Consider the following 25445-nt stretch of genomic DNA (forward strand, 5'->3'; position numbering starts at 1 on the left):
CATAGCTGTGTTTACCGGCCATTAGACGATCGGTCCATACACAGAAGAGCATTACCATTTAAACCCCATTGGAGCAGCTGGGGGGACCTTTCAGAGAGAGAGACTTATAAGCACTTTCTCTGAAAATTGGCAGCTAGACGAATAAGGTCACTGGGTGCTCCTTTTTCGACAGCCTGGGGAGGTGCGCGTACCATTACAACAACAGCTCTGGTTGGCTGTAGTTATCTGCCTGTTGGAAGAGTGCCAGAGTGGAACTTCAACCATTTCACCTACCTACCCACCTATTTATTTATTTTATTTCAATTTCTATATCCAATAACTTGTAAAATAGTGTTTGTCTACGCACATCTCACATTGTTTGAGGGTAATTTTAAACCACTTTTTCATACTCTATAAAAACTCTAACAAGTTGCCGCATATCTCCTTTCTATTATTATGTCATACTCAGTATTCGCTTACATCACATTCAGAGCACTCACCAATTCATACAAGTCTTGTGTACAAATAGGATGAGGCACTTTTGCCTAACGACCTTGAAAAGCTACTTAAGATATTTGCAACAGCCCAGCGTTCATTTCCAGCCAAGCAGAATTTTGTGGCTTCCTGTAACAGTAGTAGCAATAGGAAACAAGAAAAAAAAACGTGGGTACAGCTTCAACTTTCTGCTCTCCATTTATATAGGGTTGCGGGCAATGAAATGTGAACACCTAAGAAAACATGTTTTAATTGTTTCTTCGGGCGACTTCATCTCCTTGACTAAATACAAGCTAGTGCGGAGATACAAAATAGAATTATAAATGTGCATCAGTCTTTTTGCTTCATATCAAAAAATGGATTTAGAGTCACACAATCTAAATGTGCTAGTCTTTGTCTTGCGAGAGCTAAATACTCGCAGTGGCGTTTCACCAGTTCACAGAAAAGTTAGCCGCTGGTTTCTACTAGTTCTAGTTCCGTGAAATGATAACAAAGATTACAATACCCCATTTGGTATAAGTATACAATGAGAGCTTGTAAGTTCTTTTCCATCCAGGTCTAGGAGCCTACTTCATTCTCTTCTAGCTGGAAGCATTAACTGTTTTGCCTTTCTCTATAAAAGACTTTGTCGGACTAATGAGGACTAATATTTTTCACAGCTGCTGAGCACATCTGCATGAAATTATCTACCGGATTATAAAAACAAAAAGCAATTCCAACAGTATTTCTCTTTGGTATTATCATTTTAAGTTCTGAAGCTCTTAAAAAACACCCAATACTTCGAGAGCTTAATACATCTTCTATATTTATTGTTATATCCCTCTAAAGCCTTTTTTGCCTGATGCAGTCTTGAGGGTGCAGTCCAATGAAGTTCTCTTAGCAGTCCCTTTTCTTCTCTCAGCTCTTTTTTATGATATGTGATCCTCTGCAGAGAAAAGTTTCAGTTCTTTTCATGTTATTGCTGCGCCTTCTTTTGCCATTTTATTTTCATCCTTTCTTGTTTCTCTTTATTCCTCAGAGCAGGTAGTTAGTATTATTTGTGAGGAAGGCATATAGCTTGTCTAAGCCCTCAGGAACCAATGAGGATTCTATTAAACAAGATGATGGACCTTTGAGACCGGCTCGTGGCGTTATGTTGCTAGGTACCGCCTCTACGTACATACCCTTTTACAATTACCCAAGTCTCTCAGTGCTTGAAAAAAGGCAACGCTGTGAGAAAACACTTCCTAATATTTAATGCACGCAGTAGAGATCGAACCGCACTGAGCTTCTGCCTACGTCACACACCTACACATTGTCGGCCGCGACGGCCTCTTTATTTTTAAAAAAAATCTTCAATATCAGACTTGCTGAATGTATATTTGGCTTTAGTCTCTCGAATATTCGTTTTCAATTTCAGTTTATCTTTTCAATTTGTAGGCTGGCCATCCACACTTTATTACCCGTAACTGTATGTGTAATGTATGTAAGTATTATTGTGCCAAGTGAGGCATTACTGGCATCAGCATTCAGTGTTTGTTTTTTATCAAAATCATTTCGCCAGCAAGACTGAGTTATGCTCATTGTTTTGGTATGTATGCATGTGTGCCTTGTATGCATGTGGAAGCCAACGCAGTGACACTTTCTCGAGTATTTTACGATTTTCGCACTAGAATCCTTGTGTACAGATACGCACACAGACATACATACATCGATTTTATGTCAGCATCGCATGCTGAGTTGCGGTTATTTAAACCCACCATAGACAATATTGCGGGATTGGCAACACAGCATCTGCTGCGCGTCCTCAATTCCCTTAAACAACTCCCACATCGACTTAATTTATTTGCAATGACTTCTGTTTAAAACCTTGTTGTTTTTTTTCATAATCCACATGCATTGCTTTTTTTACTTTGCACAGCAAACGCGGACTAGGATATGAAATAAGCGAGAGGTTTTTATATTACTTAATAATTCAAAATTCTTCAGGATTTTACTTTTGCAATTGCATTTGCGCTAGCCTTGCGTGGGTATCGTTAAATATTTTTTATTACCACAATTCACTGGTATCTCATCTCCAGTGGTATTAGCATCGATGATGTGGTGCTCTTCGCTATTTTCATTTCCATGCTTACATTTAGAAAGCGATGCTGGGCGCCTGTGTGTGCAATATTTGAGACTCTAACCTTCCTTCCACTTTACCACTCTAATCTTCCTGTTGATTCACTGGCACATTAATCGCCTAAGTGCAATAATGCTCTCCTCGCCAGTAGATTCTTCCTTCATGGGCTTATGTGCTGGCGACAAGAAAATACCAATTCAGCTTCAACTGAATTTTTCATTGGTGGAGCACCAGTTTATTTATCTTTCGGAGCACCTTTTCTGGAATCCGTTTTCATGGTGTGTATGAAGACACAGAAGGGTTCTTGTTTCGCGAAAGAGCACTTTACCTGCTCGGTAGAATTGGTGTGAGCTTGATCTCAGAGATAGAGTTTGAATTCGCATAGAGAAATGAAAAAGACATAATTGGTGATGATTAATTTTCAATGGCGACTTACTTATATGTACAGGAATTGTTGGTATTTAAAACTATCTGATTGTTGAAGGTTTAGAAGGCGGTCTAAAGCCGTCCGTCGCGGTCTATACTTTCATGGAGTCAATATACTCGTCTTCCTCGATGGATAATAATTTTGCCAAATTTCAACTTTTTCTACACTTCGCAACTAAAGGTTGATTTTTTAAGAGCTATAGGAAAGTTTTTCGAAAAAACACGTAAAATTCAGAAAAATGCATGAAATTTTTATTTAAATCGATAGTCCATATAATTTAATGTTTGAAGATTATTTCATGCAAATGTTGACCGCGACTGCCGTTCAATTGGTCCATCCGCTTAGTCCTATTTTGGCAAACTCTTTGGAATGTTTCGGCCGGTATCTCACATATACATAAATGTTTTAATGTTGCTTTCCAATGCGTTAATTGCAGCAACTTTAACATAGCCCCACAAAAAATAATCTAAAAGCGTTATATCGCACGATCTGGGAGGCCAATTGACAGGTCTCGAACGTGAAATAAAATGTTCACCGAACTCGCCCTTCAACAAGTCCATTGTTACGCGGGCTGTGTGGCATGTGGCACCGTCTTGCTGAAACCACATGTCATGCAAGTCAAGCTCTTGCATTTTGTGCAAACAAAAGTTGGATATCATTTCACGGTAGCGCTCACCATTCACAATTACGTTACGATTTGCAGCATCTTTGAAGAAGTACGGTCCAATGATGCCTCCAGCCCATAAACCGCACCAAACTGTGACCTTTTCTGAATACATTGGTAGGTCTTGCAATTCTTCTGGGTGATCTTCACTCCAAAATCGCCAGTTCTGCTTATTTACGTACCCATTGATCCAAAAATGAGCTTCTTCGCGGAACACAATTTTTCGATAAAAAGGTGGATCTTCGTCCAACTTTCCAAGAGCCCGTTCACCAAAAATTCTGCGTTGCGGTAGGTCGTTCGGCTTCAATTCTTGCACCAGCTGTATTTTGAAAGGCAAAAAGGAAATTTTCCATGTTGTTGAGTAACAGAGGCCCAATTGCTGCGAACGGCGACGAATCGATAATTGATGGTCATCATTAACACTGGCCGATGGCGCTGCAATATTTTCTTCAGTTCGCACTCTACGTAAGCGTTGTTGGTGGTTGGATGTCCAGTAATGTAAATTTGGTTCTAAATTTAGTCACAATAGCTCGAATAGTCGCTTCAGTGGGTCGATTAAACTGACCATAAAATGGAAGAAGCGCGCGATAAACTTTCTTAACAGGACACGCATTTTTATAATAAAATTCAATGATTTGCAAGCGTTGTTCGTTTGTAAGACGACTGATGGTTAAATTATAAACTAAACTGAAGATGTTTGACAGTGAAACAAAACACGAAACGTGCGTCAGCTGTTTAAACCAACTGTTTAAAAAGATAATAGCTAAAAAATCACTCGTTAGTTTCCGTAAAACAAAACGAAAATATACAATTTTTCAGTATTTTTCTATTAATATGTCGTATTGATAATTAAGTAAAACTATTGTATTTTCACCGTGAAAAAATTTTTTTTCAATACTTTATTAATTCATGCAGTAAAGGGCTAAAACCTTCTGCAAGGCGTCAAGATTTTTGTATGATTTTATGGCGCAAGAAAATCTTCGAAATCATGCATTTTGTGCTAAGTTTTACTTTATTGAAAGTTCTTTCAGAAGTTCGATAGCTTTACCACGCAGCTTGTGCCCGACTGCGACATGACCCGATAGGCCGCGTATCTTCTTTGTTACCACTTCAATTTTAATGTTCAATGTTCAGTATTTTCTTCCTTAGTATGCAGTCTGTTGATCCTGCTATTTGCGACTTGGTACCTTTGTACGTGACTTTCTCATTTTCAACCCTTAACTAGGCATCTCTTAAAGTTCAGATAATAAATTCGCCATACGAGTATAAGCTTCCACCTCCATTCTGCATAAATTTAAAAGTTTTTGTGCTGTGGTGTTTTTTTTTGTGTTTTTATTTTTTTTTTGTTTTTGTTAATTTTTTTGTGTTTGTTCTATTGACTTTGTCCTTGTACTGCACCAGTTCGCGTGAACTTTGTAACTTCTCACTTACCCACTTCTACCTTCAGTTTGATTCGCAATCTCGCATCTCTTTCAATTTGATTAATTATTGCTGCGTGAAATTAAACGCCATTGAAAACTTTCTCTATACTAATAAATTCAATAGCTTCTTGCGAAATTTTCAATGTATTTACATGCATATTTAATTTCATAAATTTACATTTATATTCAATTTCATTTGTATTCAATTTCAGTTTTTATGCTGCAAAAATATAAAACTTTTTCTGGATGTTTGCCGCAATCATTTTGGACTACGCGATTCTGATCTCTTTGAGCCTACAATGCTGTACGATTTGATTAATTTCCATCGAGTGCTGATAACACTTTCCAAATTATCGCAATGCCGCAAAGTACAACAACTGCATCCGGACCTAATGTGAGTAGTAAATAAAAAAATTATGCACAAAAATTTTATCAAATATTGTAGAATGTAAGAAAATTAAATTAAGACATCATTTGTACGCTGCCTTCAAAAAAATATTACGAAGCCAGAAAAGATTTGCTGAAATGAAACGTGGTCGTACAAGCCTTGAAGACGATCCACGTCAAGGACGTACAAAAACAGCAATAACACCAGAAATCGTGGAAAAAATACAGGATATCGTATTGGAAAATTCGCGAGTGACTGAAAGAAATTTAGTAGAAGCCCTAGGCATCTCATTGGGCAGTGTAAGCAATATTTTAACTGAAGCATTAGGTTTCAGGAAGCTTTGCGCACAATGGATGCCGCATTCGCCAACAATGGAACAAAAACATATTCGAATGTGACTTTTGCAGCAACATTTAAAGGGTTTTCGAAATGATAAAGGGGATCTTGTGCGTCGCTTCATTACTATGGATGAGACTTGGGACTATCACCATGATCCTAAATCCAAACAAGATGCTGAAGCGTGGTGTAAACCTGGTACTTCTGAAAAGAGTTCGTGTCCAACAATCGGCGAAGAAGGTCAGTTTTTTGGGATGCGAAATGAATTTTGTTTGTGTATTACTTGTAAAGTGGTAAAACAATAAATTCTGAATATTATTTAAATTTAAAATTAGACCAGCTGAAGAAAAAAATCGTGAAAAAATACCCAGTTTGTAAAGGAAAATAATTCTTTTCCATAAGGATAATGTACCGTGCCACAAGAGCATATTGGCAATGGCTAAAATCCATGAATTAAAGTTCGAATTGTTGGAGCATCCACCGTACTCACCAGATTAGGCCCTAGCGAGTGACATCTGTTTCCAGACACAAAAAAATTCATGTATGGAAAACATTTTTCGTCAATTGATGAGGTCATAACATAACAGAGTTTCTCACTTCAGAGATGGAATTTATATATTGGATTCCCGTTGGAACAGGTGGTTTGATGTTCAGGGAGACTATACTGGATAATCAAGTGTATTTCAAACCATAAAATTGAGTGTTTCTTATCGAACCGCAAAACTTATTGAACAATCTAGTAATAGTTAAAAAAAAGTTATATTCAGAATCGTTTTTTATATGTCGAATAATCGCCAATTATTTGCCCTAGTTTTGTTTTTGTTTTTTATGGGGTTAGGGGTAGTCAGCATGATGGAAAGAATAATGAGATGGCGCCTATCGTGGTCCCGTTACTTTGCTCTCAGCGAATTTGACAACGAGTTACGTGATTTTAGCTCCAGTCTGACCAGATTACCATTTTCGTAACTTAATTTAGAATTTTTTTTGTTATTTAGTCTCGAAGTTTTAGTTCTTTCTTCACAACATTTTTCTAGCCTGTTCTAAATAAAATGTAATGTTTATAATTTTGTAAAATATACATTTTTTAATAATTAGTTAAATAATTCACTAAGTTTTATTAAGCTTTACTTTTTTTAACATCTGGTAGCATTGCCCCCAATTGCAGTTGTTGTTGGTGTTCTTCTGCTTTGGGCAGTCAAATCTCTCTCTCGCTACTGCAGTGTTACCTAGCTTTGGATATAAAAACGCACTCAAATGCCCATTTAAAAAAAATAAAATACCAAATTTATATTGAACTACGTAAAGAACTTTGTATGCGTGACCAATTATCTTTAAAATGTGCGTTTTTTTAAACAAATGTGTTATGGTTTTGTACAATTTAATTTATGAGTTTTTTTGTTAAGCGAGACTCTTTTGTTAATGGAACGACTCCTTTGCTATATTTGAGGTTATGTAACTAGATAAGGTACTCTTTTTGTAAAAATGTCAGTATGGTACAATATCTTTAGTATTTTCAGGTATTTTGTGGCTTATTTTTACAATAAATAATGTATAATAATACAGTTTTTTTAACTTAAAGTTTCGGTAGCTTTAAATAAAAAAAAAAACACGAAACTTCAAAATTTTCGCATTTTGAGTACAAAAAAGCACTAAATTTATTGCGAAGAGCAAATGGTTGGCAATACTGCACAACTTGGAAAAACGTGACGTCACGCACTCTCTGATGGGCGCAGTCTTCTTTCTATCATTCTTGGGTAGTCAGAATTTTCATAAATTTGTTTTTTTTTTCTTAAAGTATAATATCTTAAAAAATATTGTGTGAAAATTTGAAGTGAATCCGACAAATACTTTTGGAATTATTCAATAATTAAGCAGCTGAAGCTAAACAAAGCGGCCGGCGAAGATGGCATACATCCTGAACTAATAACAGCCGACCCGCCGTCTGGAGCAATGAAAAGCTGCCTCCGTCCTGGACAAAAGGTATTATGGTGAAGCTGCCCAAGAAAGGCGACCTGCGTGATTGCGGCAACTGGCGAGGAATAACCCTACTTAACACAATCTACAAAATTGTAGTCGTAATCATGCAAAGCAGGCTCAAAGATATCGAATGCTCCTTAAGAGATGAGCAAGCTGGTTTCGCCCTCACCGAAGCTGTGTTGACCAAGCCACCACACTTCGGATTATAGGAATGCACACATTATAGGGGAAATCGCAAACCTCAAGGCGCACTAAACTAGGAATATTCGGCTCATGCGTGAAGGCCGCATTGTTGTACGAAAGCGAAATACCAGCCATGTTTCGCCAGATCACACAGATACTAGAATCGTTCATCAACAAATGCCTCCACATCATCTGCAGAATATTATGGCCAAACACCATCAGTAACGACGCACTGTGGAGATTAACAAACGAGGAACCCATTCTTAGGCAAATCAAACGCAGAAAGTGGCGATGGATAGGTCACACACTGAGAAAACCACCAGATAGCATCACGAGAATGACACTTGACTGGAACCCGCAAGGGAGCAGAGGTCGCGGTCGACCCAAAAACATTTGGAGAAGGTCTATGTTGCGCGAACTAGCAGATACCGAAATCTCATGGGACAGTGCAAAAACAACAGCACACAACCGTGTACGATGGAAGAGTCTTGTCGAGGCCCTATGCTCCCGAGAGGAGTGAACAAGGAAAGCAAAAAGAAATGTTTTAATTGGTGATCACTGTAACTTAAAAACCGCTTGGTAGATTTCGATTAAATTCATACTGTTTTTGAAAAACATAAAAAACTCGTGCCTGATCAAAAAATTTTTTTTTTAATTTCGATTTTTTTTTAAATAATTAATTGTCGGGTTTTTCTCGAAAACCTGAAAAAATTTCCTGAGGCCGCCACATTGTTAAGTTTGAAAAAAACAGCTTCGATCAGGCACAAGATTATCTACTAATAAAACTAATTTTTCTTGTCCTATTGATTTTAGATGAATCTCTAAGGACTTGTGATGATCACTTTTACAATTAATAATTTTTTAAAATTTGCTAAGGTCAAGTCGAAACATGATGTATTAATGCTATTGTTTTTGTAATATAAAGCAATTGACTAGAAAAAAAATTATTGAAATTTTTTTTATTATTTTTTTCGGGCCCCTGACTACCCCTAACCCCTTAAGGTATAAAGCGTGAATGAGCGGTAGTGATAAATAAATAATATAGTTACTTTGCTTTTATAATTCAATTCCTAAATTTTATTTTAGCTCCAACTATTTAGCACATTTGTCAAGGCTAATTAATTAATGTTGTATCATTCTTTGTTTTTGCAGAGGCTTCAATATTCAACTATCGCCCAGTGAACGCTCCCACTCCGATGAGGCCATTTACAAGGATCTGCACTCGACGTAAGCAAATTAACGCTAATCTATTTTTAGCTGTAAAATTATTCCATTAATACAATCCTTCAATGTTAGTGAGTCGAATAAATGCGAAACGCTCACTCACTTGACATATTTGTGGTTTCTAGTTTTGCCAGTGGGGATTATGCTAGTGGTATGAGGAAAAGGAGAGCGGTACCGCAGTTAGCTGAAAATATTTTTAGTACATACAAAATGTTTTCTCGCTAAAAATAAATCGAAACGTACTTTTGACTAAGCCCGCATTAACGCTTACACCTACTTACCATAAAATACGAAGAATTTGAATACATTTCTGCGCATAATTAGCTTTTATAATATTTTCTACCATCTATTCTATTTTCTGCCTACTTTCGCACACAACAATCGATCATGCAATCAATCAAACGGTCAACCAACACAATAAATATTCAATCAACTAACTACACGTCCAAAAAACGTACACATATTGCATACTATGTATGTGTGAGTGTATCAATTGGGTTTTTTGTTGCGTCCAGTGAACAGAAAAAGAATAACAGCATTGACGGACCAGCTGAGAATTTTGATCGCATTTCGTACAGTGGCTCACTCTCCATTGACGATGAGAATAGCGACATAACGATCGAGAATGGAACTGAAGATACCGAGGATTTTGAAGAGGATATGATTTCAAATTTATTCGCCCTCGACGATGAACAGCAATCCGTCAGCATTACTAGCTTTGTCCCGTCGAATACGCACACCCGCAGTGCCACAGTGAGCAGCTTTAGTGGCCTAAGTAGTCGTGGTTATGCTGACGGCGCCTCTGTCGGCGGCGACAGCTTAAGCGCTGTCAGTGCAACGAGTAGCAGCCAATCGAGCTCAACGGACAACCAAAGTTTACAGCGTTTAATGGCAACAACATGGAGTTATCAGGCAACTGCCATAGAAGTGTGTGGCCATGAATATCTCAATGATATTTACTTTGAGGAGGATGAAAAAGTTTACGAGGACTTATGCTACGTCACGTTCTCGTCGAGTACATCTAAGGTGTGCACTACAGCGTTTTGTTGTTTGGCTTCCTTTCCTTCAAATACTCTTAATGTAGAGTTGCATAAATGCATACTTTATATGTGTATACAAATGTATGTAGGTAAAGGGCGGACCATCGGCTGGATATATTTTTCAATAATTTTCGGATTCATTAAAAATATTCAAATAATTGTGGCATATAAAATTCCATACAAATGGCTGACAGGGCTGCTCTTGCAGTAGGCCGTCCTGTCAACCAAGTTTTCGAACTATGTTCATGCGAATTAGTCGGCTAATTCTTCTTCTTAATTCGCGCTATAACTGCTTACGCGATTTTGGCCGAGTTTAACAAAGCGCGCCAGTCGCTTCTTTCTCGTGCTAACCGGCGCCAGTTGGATACACCAAGTTAAGCCAAGTTCTTCTGCACCTGATATTTTCAACGCAAAGGAGGCTTTCCTCTTTCTCTGCTACCATCAGCTGGTACCGCATCGAATACTTTCAGAGCCGGAGCGTAGATCTGACTGTCAGTTGACCCAGTCAACAAAGCCGCTAGATCTTTATTCGCTGCTCTATGTCTATGTCGTCGTAAAGCTCATCGTTCCATCACCTGCGATATTCGCCGTTGCCAACGTGCAAAGATCCAAAAATCTTGCGCAGAATTTTTCTCTCAAACACTCCAAGCGTCGCTTCATCGGATGTTGTCATCGCCCAAGCTTCTTCGCTATACATTAGGACGAGCATGATGATAGCCTTGTAGAGTGTTAGTTTTGTCCGTCGAGAAAGGACTGTACTGCTCAGTTGCCTACTTAGTCCAAAGTAGCACTTGTTGGCAAGAGAGATTCTACGTTTAATTTCAAGGCTGACATTGTTATCGGTGTTAATGCTGGTTCCTAAGTATACGAAGTCCTTTACAACCTCGAAATCATTACTGTCAACAGTGACGTGGGTGCCGATACGCGAGTGCGCCGACTGGTTGTTTGAAGACAGGCCATCATTAGTCGGCTAATAGTCGTCTAAATCCCTGTCTCGTTTCTGGTTCATTTGTAGAACAACCGACCTTTAACGACTACCTATAAAATTCGTAAAACCGCGTTATAATCACAACTCCGAGTCGGCCAATTGACATCGCCAATATGTCTAATTACCCGCGAGGCGAATTCATATAAGTTGTTGACCCCTTGATCAAAATTGTAGCTGGTGACTGCTGATACTCTGACGGGTATCTGCAAGCAAATAGTATTCGATTTGCACAAGAAAACTCGCAAAATATTAATAATTTAGAAAGAAGTTGTTTTTTTGTTTGTAACAATGAGCTTCAACGAGTTGCTTCACAAATATAGCAAACGATAAGATTTCACTACAAAATTAATTTTATTGTAACCACAAAATGTCAACTGAAAACCATCCCGTCACATTAGTGTGTTCCATCTCCGTTGCAATTGTGTTTAACCGACCGAATTTTCCGACGGAAGTAAATCAGCTGATCACCACCCGTCAGCCCGTTACGGGCTTGAAGTTACTGGATCATCGTTCTGGCGATTTCGTGGTTTGAATGCCAAAATAAAGCCAAAGTGAATGTATGAAAGGTGGTATCAGTAAATCAGCTGACTTGTGTTTTTTCTTTCGCCATGTCCATGTGACTGTCAGCTCAGAATAAAACAAGGCGAATTCATGCTTCGTTTTCTACTTTGCCAATACTTTGCTTTGGCAATCAAACGTACAAAACATTTTTGTTGGTCTAGTGCCATTCTTTAATGAATGCGCCTTGAGTAAAGTGATATTTTTTGTTTCTCTTGTTGCTTTGTCGGTTTTTGTGCATTCCAATTGAAATTTTGATATTCAACTATTGCTATCACCTTGTCTCAATTCGCCTTGATTGCCCGATTACTGTAGGTAGTGCCCGAAGTATCAATTATTTGTTGACCTATGCGGCATATTGCGCCATTCTGCTGAAACCAAGTAGTTTTCGAGTTCATATCGTAAATTTTAACTCATAGGAAGTCGATAAATTTAGCTCCGTAGCGGTCAGTATTTTCGAAAAATTTCCAATATTGCCACCACTCCAAAATCCGCAGCAAATTGTCACACTCGTCAGATGCATTGACTTTCTTGGCAATCATTTGCGGCTTTTGCGTTTGCCAGATGCCATAGTTTTAGGTAAAACATCGCTCATCTTGATTGCAAATTCCAATTAAATTGTGTTCCTGCCACATTTGTGAACACAAAATAGCTGCCAAGTGTTTTGAAAATAAATTGGTCGTTGGTCCACCCTTTATTTTACATACAAAATATTCACACTGCATTTACTTATGTATGCATACCTGTAGTGGCTCGTTTAACTCAATTATTGTTGTAGTTACTTTGTTTTCATTACATACTCTCTGTTTTTATGGTGCAACATTTTCATTGTGTTGCATGAATACTCTTGAACTGCTTCAGAGCCACGTACGAACCTCGTCTCTTATCGTTCGGATACGAAAATGTGCGTGCCTCTGCTTTTATATGCCAGTTTTATATTTTATATCGAAAAAACACTCCGCGCTGTGTATCTGGTATCTTTAGAACACTTCTAAACGCTTTGCTGTTGAGAATGCAAATGAAGTGTATTTTACTTTTTTGTAACGTAGAAAATATCATTTATGAATTAATTGCGACTCTGAATCTTTCGTTCATTCCTTTTGCATTTGTTTGTTGTTTCTTTTTATTTGAAGTAATTTAATATACATTATGCGCCTTCATACGTAAAAGAGCTGGTGTATTTATGTAGATGTGTCATATTATATTTGCACGATACTTAGCTTGAATTTCAGTTCGTTGAACAATTTTTTTATCAAAATTAAATTTTTTACTCCATTAAGAAATTCCTAAATTAGCCAAACCAATACCCTCATTTTATTATTTGAAATACTGAAGCCAACGGCCATTCGTCAATTTTTATAAATTTTCTGAAAATTGGATTAGTGGCCTTTGTACGAAAAATACGAAGAATGAATGAAGTGACAAGGGTATGAAATTATTTTTCTTTTGGGGTGGTGCTCGGGCTCAAAACACGCTGTGGGCCCGAAACACCAAAATTAGCGAAATGTTTTTGTTTCTAATAGTAGCGGCAGATAATGGCAAACTTCTGATTGTGTAACTATACGACCAGCATCAAGACGCACCAATTATACACGGTGAAGTCCAAAATAAACTGGCGTCATAAAAATGTTTTTAATGAGTTAGTGCCTTGGAAGTTATGTTATATCTGCAGCTGACTTCTAATGAAAGCTTGGTGACATGTGTTTCGAACAGAGAGCTAATATGAAATTTTGTTTTAAAATCGGTAAAACGTTTACCGAAGCATTTGAATTGATGAAAAAAGTTCGTGGTGATGATTGTCTATCTCGTGCCAGAGTTCATGAGTGGTTTACAAGTTTCAGAGATGGTTGTGAGGACATAAATGACAATGAACATGAACAGCGTCGAAATTCATGAAATCGGATCGATTTATCGCATTTTAACTGATCACTTCGGCTTACGAAAGGTTTGTGCACGTTTCATTCCGCACAAGTAAAATGAGGACCAAAAATTGCTCAGAATTCAACATTCGAAAGGCCTCATTAAAGAGGCGAGAAAAGACGAGAACTTCCTTTACAATATTGTAACTGGTCATGAAATGTGGTGTTTTCAATATGAATCTGAAACTAAGCGTGAAAGTGCCGAAATGAAGGCCCCCGGCGAGCCACGATTCCAAAGGAATTGTTCACAAGGAGTTCGTGCCAACGGGCCAAACTGTCAATGCGATTTTCTATCTTGGCGTTTTGAAACGTTTGTTGCATCGCATTCGCCGAATCCAACCTGAATACCGCGAAGGAGGAAGCAGGCGCTTATTGCATGGAAATTAACCATCTCATTCATCCACTTTTGTGACTGATTTTTGGACTAAAAATCCCATTTTAACCATCAATCACTCACGGTATTCGCCTGATATGGCTTCCTGTGACTTCTACTAATTCGGAAAATTGCATTTGGCCATGAAAGGAAAACGTTTTAAGTCCGTAGAGTCCATCCAAAAAGCTTGTACCGACATCCTGAAGGACTTTTCCGGTGAATGACCTGAAACACTCTTTCGAAAAGTTGTTAGATCGCGCAAAACAGTGTATCGAGGGCAGAGGGGACTGTTTTAAATAAACAAACTCCGAGTTATCAGAACAACGCTCCTATCGTTTCAATTTTAGCACAGTCTTGTTTATTTTGAGCTTAACCTTGCAAATGTATATATTTTTCATTTTTGGATCTTTTCTCAAATCTTTCAATAAGTTTATTTATACCATACAAAGCAAATTTTTTTTAGGACTTCATTATCTTTAGTAAGTAAGGGAGAATGGGGAGTTTTGAGACGGGTTTTGTTTTTGGACCCGTATTACTCAAAATCGTAATATTCTGCATATGTCAACGATGGAATCTTTAGTCAATGAATACTGGAAGCTATTGGTATAGCCTATTTAGCAAAACTACAATTTTCCTTAAAATTAAAATTGTATATAATAATATAAAATATAATATATTACAAAATACAAAAATGTGGGGAGTTGTGAGACACCATGGTTTAAATCAATAAAAATGACTTATTTTAGTTGTTAGTTCTTTATTAAGATGAAAAATAAAAAGAAAAGACAATTGTTATAGAAAAGTGTATAAAAAATGCAATGCCATCAATCTGATGATTCGCAGTGAGAACATGTATAATAACCAGTTCGTAAATTGACCCACTTTAGGTGCACAGCTCGATCGCACACATTGCAATGAATGGAGTTTTTTCTGCTTAACTTTTTCGGCATTTGCAGAAAAATTTCATGATATGTATACAAACAATGTATGAATATTGCGAGGTACTTATGAAAGATGCTTTAAAACGTCGAAAAAAACGGTGTCTCACAACTCCCCACATTTGTTGTCTTACAACTCCCCAAATCGTTTTTTTTATAAATGGCCGCGTAGTCATAAACACATCGAACGTTCATGCCCAAGTGAATGTGTAAATTCAAAGCTAATAGGACAATTAATAATTTGTATATATTGACATTTGCAATTTGCTATAACAACTGATCGAATGTATCGCAAAACAAATGATGAAAAAAACTTACCGAGACATTCCAAAACACAGTAACTGGAGAGACGCGTCGAATGCGTGTAAATATGACCAATGCTAGCTGAAAAGTGAGATCGCATCGAGAACACTTGTTGACACTTAAAATCGAATGTAAACAAATGAATAATGCCGAAAGGTAACAATGTCTCACAACTCCCTATGTCTCACAATTCCCCATTCTCCCCTATGCTTTTCCCCGAAGCTCTTTGGCCTCTACATTCATGCTCCAATTTAGTTTCTTGTCGAGAATTACACCTAAATATTTGGCGCTATCTCCTTCTCCTAACCTTACACCATTTAATGTTTAGATTAATTCTCTAAATCTGCCAATTTATCTATCTCCTTTAAACTGCCAAATACTGCTAGTGTTTTACAACCAGAAGTCTTTGCAGGCATGCAAAATGCTTACGGAACGCGGTAGCGAGGGAGATATTAACATTTTCTCCGATAGTCAAGCCGCGATCAAGGCTCTGACGACGCCATGGTGCAGAACGAAACTAGTAAACTCCTGTAAGAAGGAGATCAAATCTCTTGCGTGTGCAGGTAAAATTTCTCTGATCTGGGTTACAGGACATAGGAACGTAGAGGGAAATGAAAATTGGTGATGAGCTTCCCAAGAAGGGGACTAAATTGGCATCAGACACCTCCTACTCGGGCATTGCCATTCCCCTGACAGTTGTTAAAGGGGAACTGCACAAATTATTTCTCAGGAAAGCGCAGAAAAGATGGCGCTCCATTTCTTCAAATGCTATTTCGAAAACCCTTTGGCCCCACTACAATAGATATAGGACTCATAGATATAGGAATGCACTTTGAGCAGCGGTGGAAATAACGTAAAAATCAATGGGAAGTAAGTGCAAAACAACACTCAGGACAAGTTCTATATACATGCTCCGGCGATGCCAATACAAGCAATCCTTTGCACCCTCCCCAGTTTAGTCATATTATAGCCCTTCCGAAGAGCTTCCCCCCGACCAGGCAGTCATGCGTTAAAATTGGCAGAACCATTACGTTGTACATCCAAAGCACGACCTGTGGCTTGAGTCCCCCTTTTTTTGCCACGCACAGATTTGCAGGAATAATAAGCCATTTTGGCCTTCTCGGTCATAGTCATTGGACTTTGCATATCAGATGTGCAAGGTCGTCTGTGTTTCAGTGTTGTTTGAGTGGGATACGATACACTAGATAGGGCTAGTTTACTGGGGCGGCAGCCCTTGGTCGGGAAAAACCTGAGTTATTCCGGTAACGTAGAACCGGCTGTCATGGGAATCGTGTTCTTTGAGTCAACTTGGTTGGTTTGGTGTTCTCCACCAGCGATGATATCGTTTTGCTCCATACGTCAATTTTCTTAACGATTGTCTGATGGACTATTTTTCACATCAGCACTTTAAAAGCTTCTCAATCCCAATAAGTGGTCCTAACCGTGAGTGTTCAAAATTTCTTCTGGCTGTGTGATTAAGAACAAGTGATTCTAAAGCGGCTGTTGTAGACAAACAGACCTGAACATGCCTCATATCTGAAGCTAAGATGTTAACCCCACTTTTTCGGAACTTCAGTTGTTGTTGTGGTAGCAGGGTAAACATACGCCATACGCCGGGTTGTTGTTGTTGTTGTAGCAGTATCTTCGTCCTGTCAGTGTAGTGTAATCACCGGTCGTCTTCGTCTAGCTCATCTAACGGTAGGCCCAGGAAACTTGGTGTTTCGACGGGTTGGGTCCAGAGGGAGAGAGGTGTTAGATGAGTGGGTTTGATGGGGCATGTGAAAAGGGGGTTAGTGTCGTGCGGGGTGCCTTCACATACCGGGCATATGTTTAGTATGTCGGGGTCGATTCTGGATAAGTAGGAGTTTAACCTGCTACAGTATCCAGAACGTAGTTGTGCCAAGGTTACGCGGGACTCTCGGGGTAGCTGGAGCTCTTCGTCTGCAATAGGTGGTGGTTGGACGGTAAACTAGCCCTGTCTAGTGTACCGTATCCCACCGACTTATGGTCTAGACTTTTGCTTAAAAACAATCGGCTGCAAATTTGTTTCTCTATTCATCAGACTCACAAAGCCTGCATCTTCCCAATACAACGAAATTTGTATTTCCTCAACTGAAACTAGACAAAACATCAACTAAGAGGATGTCTATACTTCCCCTCGTAACGAGGGCTCGGAAAACTTTCACGCGCCATCGTATTCAGCACATAACCTCTTCGGTACTTGGTTTCGCCCAATTTTCCATTTGAGAACTTTTCTATTTTCGCGAACTCGTTCGTTTTGTTAAATGATTACCGCCCTTTACTCGCTGATCTGAAGCGCAGGCTTATATCGTCAAGTTTTCGTTGCCACGATGTGGAATCTTCCTTTGCACCTCTGCATTGGGCAAGATGGGGGTTCCGGTGCTTCTCCACCCTCCCTATAGCCTAGACCTGTCCCCTCCGGACTTCTTCTTGTTCCCGCGCCTGAAAAGAAAGCTGAAGGGGAAGCGTTTCGACTCCATCGAGGCGATGAAAAAATCTGTGACAGCCGAATTGAAAGCGATTCCGGTGGATGAGTTTAAAAAATGCTTCCTGCAGTGGAAGGACCGCTACCAGCGGTGTATTGACGCTCAAGGGTCCTATTTTGAAGAATATTAGTTGTATAAGAGAAAAGGTTTAATAAAACTGCTTAAAAAAAATAAGGTTCATTACTTTTCAATCAAACCCTGTAAAGTGTTTCGTTTCAATATAGTGTTTATTTGGTTATTTCAGTTTTATATAGTAGTCGGTACATTCGAACATATGAAAATACTACTATTCTTCCAGTCACAATTCTCAAATTCTCATTACATTTCACCAAGGCGAATCTATCAAAGGTGGTAGGAATAGGCCAGCTGATATTTTTCTTTCTTGCGCCGTGCACGTGCGGATGTCAGCATAAAAATTCAATTTTTGTTATTTAAAAATTGCATTTCGCAATGAATTTAAATTCAAAAGTTATTATGAAAATTTTAAAATAATTTCAACTCGACAAATAAATTGCTTTTATTTTTCTCTTTTGCCTTCATAAATAAATCACTTCTTTATCTTTTCACTTTGACGTGCCTTTTTATTGTGCAAAATGTTGTTGTTGGCCTAGTGCCACCACCTCTAATGAATTCGCCTTGCATTTTACATTACAAATTCTCTCAAATTTTAATTTACTCAATGTTCTGGTTGTTCATCTTTTGAAATTTCCGCATTTATTTCTTTAGCCGCAGTAGTGGTAAATTGCATTTCCTCCGTGTCGGTTGAAGATTCATTATCTTCATCAACACTAGCATCATCATCATCATCATCGTTCTCACTCTTGAATAGCTGATTTGCCAGCATAGTTCCTTGCATTACAGTGCCCATAATAGGACCTACATTGATGTTCGGATACTCTGCCTTAACTATCTGCCCGAATACATTTAATATTGCATCGAAGCGTCGCTCTATGCGCCTATTAAAACGACGCTTATGTCGATAGTAACGGTCCTTTTCACTGAGTTGTCGCTCGGTTAGACGCTTTTGATAATTCCTCATGCGACCACCAGATGTGCTGGGCATTTGCTGCTGCGCGTTCGTATCAATAAAAATTTGTTGTTGTACTGGCTCAGCAGTCCTTTCGATATCGCTTTGTGGTTCCATTTTCATTTCTACAATTTGTTCACCTGCTACATGCAGTCTCACCTGTTCCATGCCTTCGGTTACGCCATTGCATGTTATAGGCTGTTCAACGAGCATCGATTCTTGAGTGTCATTGCTTACGTCTGCAAAATAATTCAAGGGGAGCCCATTTTTCTTCGTATAAAAATCATGATCGGTGTTTGGTTGCGTTTTAAGCGCGTTGTTATCATTCGAATTGTTGTATTCATCATTCGTATCACTGCTGAAAACGTTGAGGCCATCTTCAGAGGAATTTGAACTATGATTGTCCTGTAGTTCGTCACGTGCTGATAGCGGTAGTGGTAATCGTACAGTTATTGGTAGGGCGTACGAATGCAAATTGGTGGTTTTGTGCGACATAAAACGGTGTATCGGTTCAAAGAATTCCCATTCCTGTGTAACTTTTTCGATCTCTTCAGCATCGTGCGTGCCATTTGGTATTACATCCAGACGATTTTGCTGCGAAAAGAAAAAGCGTGACCGTTCGAGTATTGCATGTGTAGGTACACATAATTAAGTGAGCCATAACTACCTTGTATTGTTTGTATTTGTTGACCATATTCGACCATTGCTTGCGCACAAAAAACACATTGTAATCATCTAACTTGGCCAAACTCACAATTTTCCTACAAATTATAAGTGCACATAAAGTAAAAAATGTGATTGAGTATGTATGTATGTATGCACATGTCACTACTCACTTCCACGGCGCTACACTGGCGGTGGGTTTATTCGTGAAAAGCTCATCATGGTTGATGCGTGTCTCTACAAGTTGTCGCTTCTGATCAGTTGACCCTGCAATTGCATTGTGAAATTGACAATTATTGAGATTTCTTTTGAAAGTATTCATTTCTCGGCTTACATTTTTTCGCCACCTTTCTTTTCGCGTAAGAGTGTAATTCCATCGTCAACTTTCGCGGTTTACATTCTTCTTAAACTTATAATGCTACACTTGGGCCAAACTTCTTGTTGATTGTATTTAAACTTGTATATTTTTGCAGACTTCTCTGCTAACTGCAATTTATTGCCAGAACTGCACCCAAAGATAACCCGCATGCATTTTTTGACATTACATTACATCTTCTTCCTCGTTCTCAGCAGCTGAGCCACATACCGTGAATTTACGTACTCTGCTTACTTTTTACTGTGAATAGCTGCGCATTGGGTGCGTGTCTGTGCTATGGTCGCCAACTATTCACAAATGTTTTTTGGCACGTTGAAGAAAATACAGAGTGATTGAAAAGAATATAATAAATAGACAAATTATGAATAGTATTCGCATGGGAATAGTGAAAAATATATTCGAAATCATTAAAATATATATCTAAACTCCTAGACCAAAGATCATTAAGCATTATTAAAACGTGCTCCATCTAAATCTTACTGGCTCTTATCGCAGTTTGATAGCAAATTTTAAACAAAAATAAAATACACTTCTCTTTATTTTAGTGGCAACTTTGTTAATTAAAATAAAGGGGTTTTCAATAAGGGCGGGTATGCAGAATGTCAATCGTGCCGTTTGCTGTGTGGCACGTAGCGTCGTCCTGCTGGAACCACATGACGTCCAGGTCCATATGGTTTAATATGGGCCATAAGAAGTTGGTTATCATCGTTGTGTAGCGCTCGCTGTTGACGGTGACCGCCTCACCAACGTCGTTTTCAAAAAAGTACGGACCAATGAAGCCGCCGGCCCAAAATCCACACCAAACGGTAACTTTTTGAGGATGCATTATCACCTGGTGAACCTCGTGTGGATTGGTGTCGTCCCATATACGGCAATTTTGTTTGTTAACACAGCCATTCGTCCAAAAATGCGCCTCGTCACTAAAGATGATTTTTCGCCCAAAACTGAAGTTCTCTTCCAAACGATTCGAAGCCCAGTCAGCGAACAAACGGCGTTGCCTGTGGTCATCAACTTTGAGCTCCTGGGTCAGTTGGATCTTGTACGGGTGTAGGCCCAAGTTCCGACGCAAAGTCGCCAAGTTGAAGTCTGTGAAAGGCCAAGTTCTTGTGCACGGCGAGGAATAGACTGCCTCGGGTTCTGCTGTACACTTTCACGGACCGCGGCAATGTTCTCGGCTGATCTTGCGTTCCTTGAACGTACGGGTGTTGGCTGATTGTTTACTGACCCGGTCGTCTCAAATTTGACTTTGAAGGGCCACCACGTTTATCTCAAATTTGACTTTGAAGGGCCATCACGTTTATCGAAAAATGGGCGCAATGCGCGCACCGTTTGCGTTAATGAACACTCATTTTGATAATAAAGTTTTATCATTTGAACGTGCTGTTCAATAGTGTAACTTGCTATGATGATTTGGCATAAGCAACTGAATAATAAACAAAAGATTTGACAGAGGTCACCAAAACAAAATGGCTGCCACAGGGCGTCAAAATCGACCCGCGCCAATTGAAAAACCCTTTATTTACTTTTAACCTCAGAAAATTAGTGTTTGACAGGCAGTAAGCGCCTAGTAAATTTAAATTCTTCTTTCATAGCGTTACAACGCGGGGTGAACGCGTCAAAGCTTCCTTCAAAATGCTCCTCCACAGCGGTCTATCTTGAGCTGTTGCTTCGTAGTTACGTATTCCCAGCTTCTTAAGATAGTGTTCCACTGCGTCTATCCAACAGTTCCTCGGTCTGCCTTTGGCCTTCACGCCCATTAGCTTTCCTGTCAAGGCTTTCTTGAACGGTACAGTCAACAGGCATACGGATCACATGACCTAACCATCTTATGCGCTGCGCTTTAACAAAACGCACAGCTGTCTCGTTCTGAGTTAGATCGTTCAGTTCCGCGTGCAATCGGATTCTATAGGTACCATCATCCATTCTTATTGGGCCAATGATCTTTCTTAAAATTTTTCTTTCCATGCGAGCACAATCATCAACCTTAAGAGTCCATACCTCACAACCATATGTTAGGATTGGTCGAATAAGAGTCTTGTACATAGTGAACTTTGTAGCTTTAGACAAAAGTCGGGACTGGAACAAGTTAAGGTGGGCGTAATACGCTTTACTGGCGGCGTTGATGCGATCCCTGACGGCGGAAGTTGAATCACCGCTACATGCGAACATAACTCCTAGGTACTTAAAATGCTGCACTGCTTCAAAAGTATAGGCTCCCACATGGAAATTTGACATCTGTACAGGCCGCCTCGATTTCAACAGATATTTGGTTTTGCCCTCGTTTACAAAAAGCCCAATATCGTTTGCAATTTTGTTAATTTTTAAGAAAATTTCTTTTAAGTCATTCCTATTGCTTGAGAGAATAGTGATGTCATCTGCGTAAGTGCATATTTGGGTTGTTTTAGTTATCAAGGTACCACCTTTGTTGATTTCCCTTACGACAAGTGCACCTTGTTTTACACCTGTTTCAATAAGGAACGACTCCGTGAGCTTCCCTTGAATGAACACTTTTGCTTGTGTATTTGTGAGCGTTGCGCTAATGAGCCTTATTAGTTTGGCAGGTATTCCAAGAATAAGCAATATGTGCTGGATCCTATCTCTTTTAACACTGTCGAAGGCTTGTTTCAAATCGATGAACAGGCAGTGAACATCTAGCCTGTATTCATAGTGTTTTTCAAACATTTGGCTAAGAACAAAACTTTGGCCGATTGTAGACTTGCCTCTACGAAATCCGCATTGGTAGTCTTCAATTATTCTTTGAGCAAATTCATCGATTCGTTCGTAGAGAACATTTGTAAAGAGCTTGTAGGCCGTGCTAAGCAGTGAGATACCACGATAATTATCGCATACTCTCTTGTCACCTTTTTGTGTACTGGGAAGATTATGCATCCTAGCCAATCAGATGGTATGGATTCTTTTTCTTTTTTTTGTGAATTTAAATTGCTTTATCCAAAGTCCAAAGGATTAGACTAGAAAGTGTGATTTACGAAGGACAGAATGTCAACCCTGGACAAATCGCTGTTCGAGAGTCTCGAACAACTATCTGGCTTAGATGTCAACAATCTAATACCGCACAGACTGAATATAGTCATGCTGTAAATAACCGTTAAACAAGTTGGTAACGAAGAGATGGCAACAGAATGGTGCGGAAGTGCTAGTTGGATTCTGGATGAATCACCACTTCAACCAACCAATGCAAAGGTGAGGCCAATATCAAACCGCTAATCGGCTCTCAGCAAAATTTATGAATCAGCTGACGCAATAAGGCGGCGAAAGCGGTTTGTTAAGAACAGAGGTTGGCAAAAATTGTGATTGTATTGGTCATATACGGAAAAATCAAACGCAGCCAGTGCCCATGTTACTTCATTATCGTCTGAACAACGGTTGTCGTCGGGAAAAGCATAAGAATACGTGTGAAACGACTGGACACAATTCTGCTGACAAATTCCCTATGACGTAGCAGCCAAAGTTGCTCCCAGTGAGTTGTTTCGGACGGCTAAATCATTGTATTCTACCCTTCGTGAGCATGACTTTGGGATCATTTTTAGGAAAGATCTGCTTTATCGCTACTAGTTCAGCCTGAAATATGGTGGCCAGATACTTTGCTCGCTAATTTGGATTTACAATTTTTTAAGAGAATCGGGATATTTATTTCGGTATTTCATTCACATGGCACAACTGGTGTGATTTTCAATAGATTTATAAAAAAAAATTAAATAACAATGGCAATGAGAGACTTTCCCCCACATAGAGTTCTAATAAAGAAAATAATAGAGTAAAAGTAAATAACAACAGTCGCACCTTTCTCAATAGCTTAGACAGACGGCGGCGTTAATCGGGATTACCGGCGCAGTTAATTCTGACTAAAATTGCATGTGACAGACGTTTGCTACGCGGATTAGTGAACAGCTGATTTGCTTATTGGTTAGTTTTGCCAGTAAAAGACGGACCGCAAGCAAGAAATACGGGTATTAGCTCCCTAATGCTAAGAAATAACTATTTATTTAAAAAATCTTAAATTGCCTTTGTCAAGGTTAGGTTAGGTTGTGGTGGCAGTCGGCCCGTATGACCAACTCACTTAGACCTCACAGGTCCGTTGTGATACCACTGTGCGACACTGGAACCTTGTTTATTTACTTTCGTGAAAGCATTTTGAGGCTCTTATGAAGCGCAGGATTGGTCTAATCCCCGCTCCAGATAGTTCTGTAAGAGAATTGAAAAAGTATTTACCTAGACAACCTGCTCTGATTTTAGCTAAGGCTGGACAATTGCAAAGGAAGTGCTCTACTGTTTCTTCCTCCTGCTCATCTCTGCAGCTTCTACAATATTCATGGGAGAATACTCGTAGTCTCAAGGAATGCCTTCCAAATAGCCAGTGACCGGTGACACAAGCCACGACCTTCGAGATATCTTCTCTTGAGAGGCTAAGCAATTCCTGTGTTCTTTTCTTGTTTATTTGCGGCCATAGTAGCCTGGCTATTACGCATGTATCTTCTTCCCATGACCTATTGGCCTATTGGATAATGTTGTTTTTTACTATTAATTTACTCGTGGCCAAAGGTATTCCAATGGTACTTTTATCATGGAACAGTTGAAGAGCAGTACCTTTTCTGGCTAGCTCATCAGCTCTACAGTTTCCCTCAATATCTCTGTGTCCCAGAACCCAAATGAGGCTGACCTTGAATACGATGCTAATATCATTTAGGGCTGCTCGGCATTCCTGTGCAACCTTTGATCTTAGTATAGCCGCATTCATTGATTTAATAGCCGCTTGGGTATCCGAGAATATGTTTATAGTCGTTTTTGTTACGGCATGCAAATTTAGGTATGTAGCCACTTCTTTTATAGCTAGAACCTCTTGCCTTTGTCAAACTGCTCCGAAATTTCAAAACAATTAATGTAATTTTAAACGTGTTAGTGCAAACTAGTATTGCGTCCAGTCTTTCTTGTTTTTCTCTTTAGAAGTTTCATTATTTTTCATTCATTCATTAATTTTTCGGCAATGTTACCATCAAAAGTTCTCCTAATCTGCTTAAGGGAACAGATACCTGTAAACGGCCATATTTTCCCTGATTTTCATAAAAAATTTTTAAATGAGGAAGCCAAAATAATTTTTTTCAAAATTGGCATACAGTTTATTTATACATTAGAAAAATATAAACATTTTTTTTTATTTGAATCATTTAAAATGGCGGATGTACACTCAATTCTTCCAGGAAGGTCGCAGCGGGGCTCTCAATCGGCGGGCATTGTATCATCGGCGTCAGTGCCTTAATAAAAAAAAAAAAAATTTTTTTGTTTACTAATGTCATAATTTCTATATGAATTAAACAAAAATGGAAAGAAAAAAATTCGCCGAATAAAAAACTTCAAAAAAAAAAAATTAATTTTGGGGCGAATTTTCGTACTATTTTTGCTTCGAAAAATAATTTTTTAGAAAAATGTTCGAAAACTTGTATTCACATAGAAAGTAATATTATAAAAAAGAGGTGTGAGAGAGAGATCGGTCAATACCTTTTCGAGTTATCGTGTACGCCAATTCGAAAAATGTAGTTTAG

The 25445-nt window shown here is 38.8% G+C and overlaps 2 protein-coding genes across 6 annotated transcripts in view; one reads left to right on the forward strand and one right to left on the reverse strand.

Moving 5' to 3' along the window:
• Positions 1–25445, forward strand: part of LOC128857403 (protein vav) — a 167050-nt gene that overhangs the window by 80382 nt on the left and 61223 nt on the right. For all 5 annotated transcript variants that reach the window (XM_054093151.1, XM_054093152.1, XM_054093154.1 and 2 more), the window contains 2 exons: positions 5300–5481; positions 9124–9198. In XM_054093151.1, the coding sequence (XP_053949126.1) occupies positions 5300–5481; positions 9124–9198 (257 nt within the window). The remainder of the gene's footprint in view (positions 1–5299; positions 5482–9123; positions 9199–25445) is intronic.
• Positions 18028–20057, reverse strand: LOC128857405 (uncharacterized). Its single transcript, XM_054093156.1, has 4 exons — positions 19846–20057; positions 19685–19778; positions 19516–19609; positions 18028–19442 (listed from the first exon to the last, which is right to left on the reverse strand). Exons 1-4 carry the CDS (start codon positions 19886–19888, stop codon positions 18498–18500), a joined length of 1176 nt encoding a protein of 391 aa, XP_053949131.1. The 5' UTR covers positions 19889–20057; the 3' UTR covers positions 18028–18497.

This window comes from Anastrepha ludens, chromosome 3, assembly GCF_028408465.1.
Source record: "Anastrepha ludens isolate Willacy chromosome 3, idAnaLude1.1, whole genome shotgun sequence".
Lineage (NCBI taxonomy): Eukaryota > Metazoa > Arthropoda > Insecta > Diptera > Tephritidae > Anastrepha > Anastrepha ludens.

What these genes read in the sequence shown, in the direction of transcription:
- LOC128857405 (XM_054093156.1), bottom strand. Translation starts at nt 19,888, where the DNA reads ATGGAATTACACTCTTACGCGAAAAGAAAGGTGGCGAAAAAAT. An exon ending in AAGAAAGGTGGCGAAAAAAT is followed by an intron (nt 19,779 to 19,845) that starts GTAAGCCGAGAA and finishes ATGCAATTGCAG; the next exon opens with GGTCAACTGATCAGAAGCGA. An exon ending in GCCAGTGTAGCGCCGTGGAA is followed by an intron (nt 19,610 to 19,684) that starts GTGAGTAGTGAC and finishes TATAATTTGTAG; the next exon opens with GAAAATTGTGAGTTTGGCCA.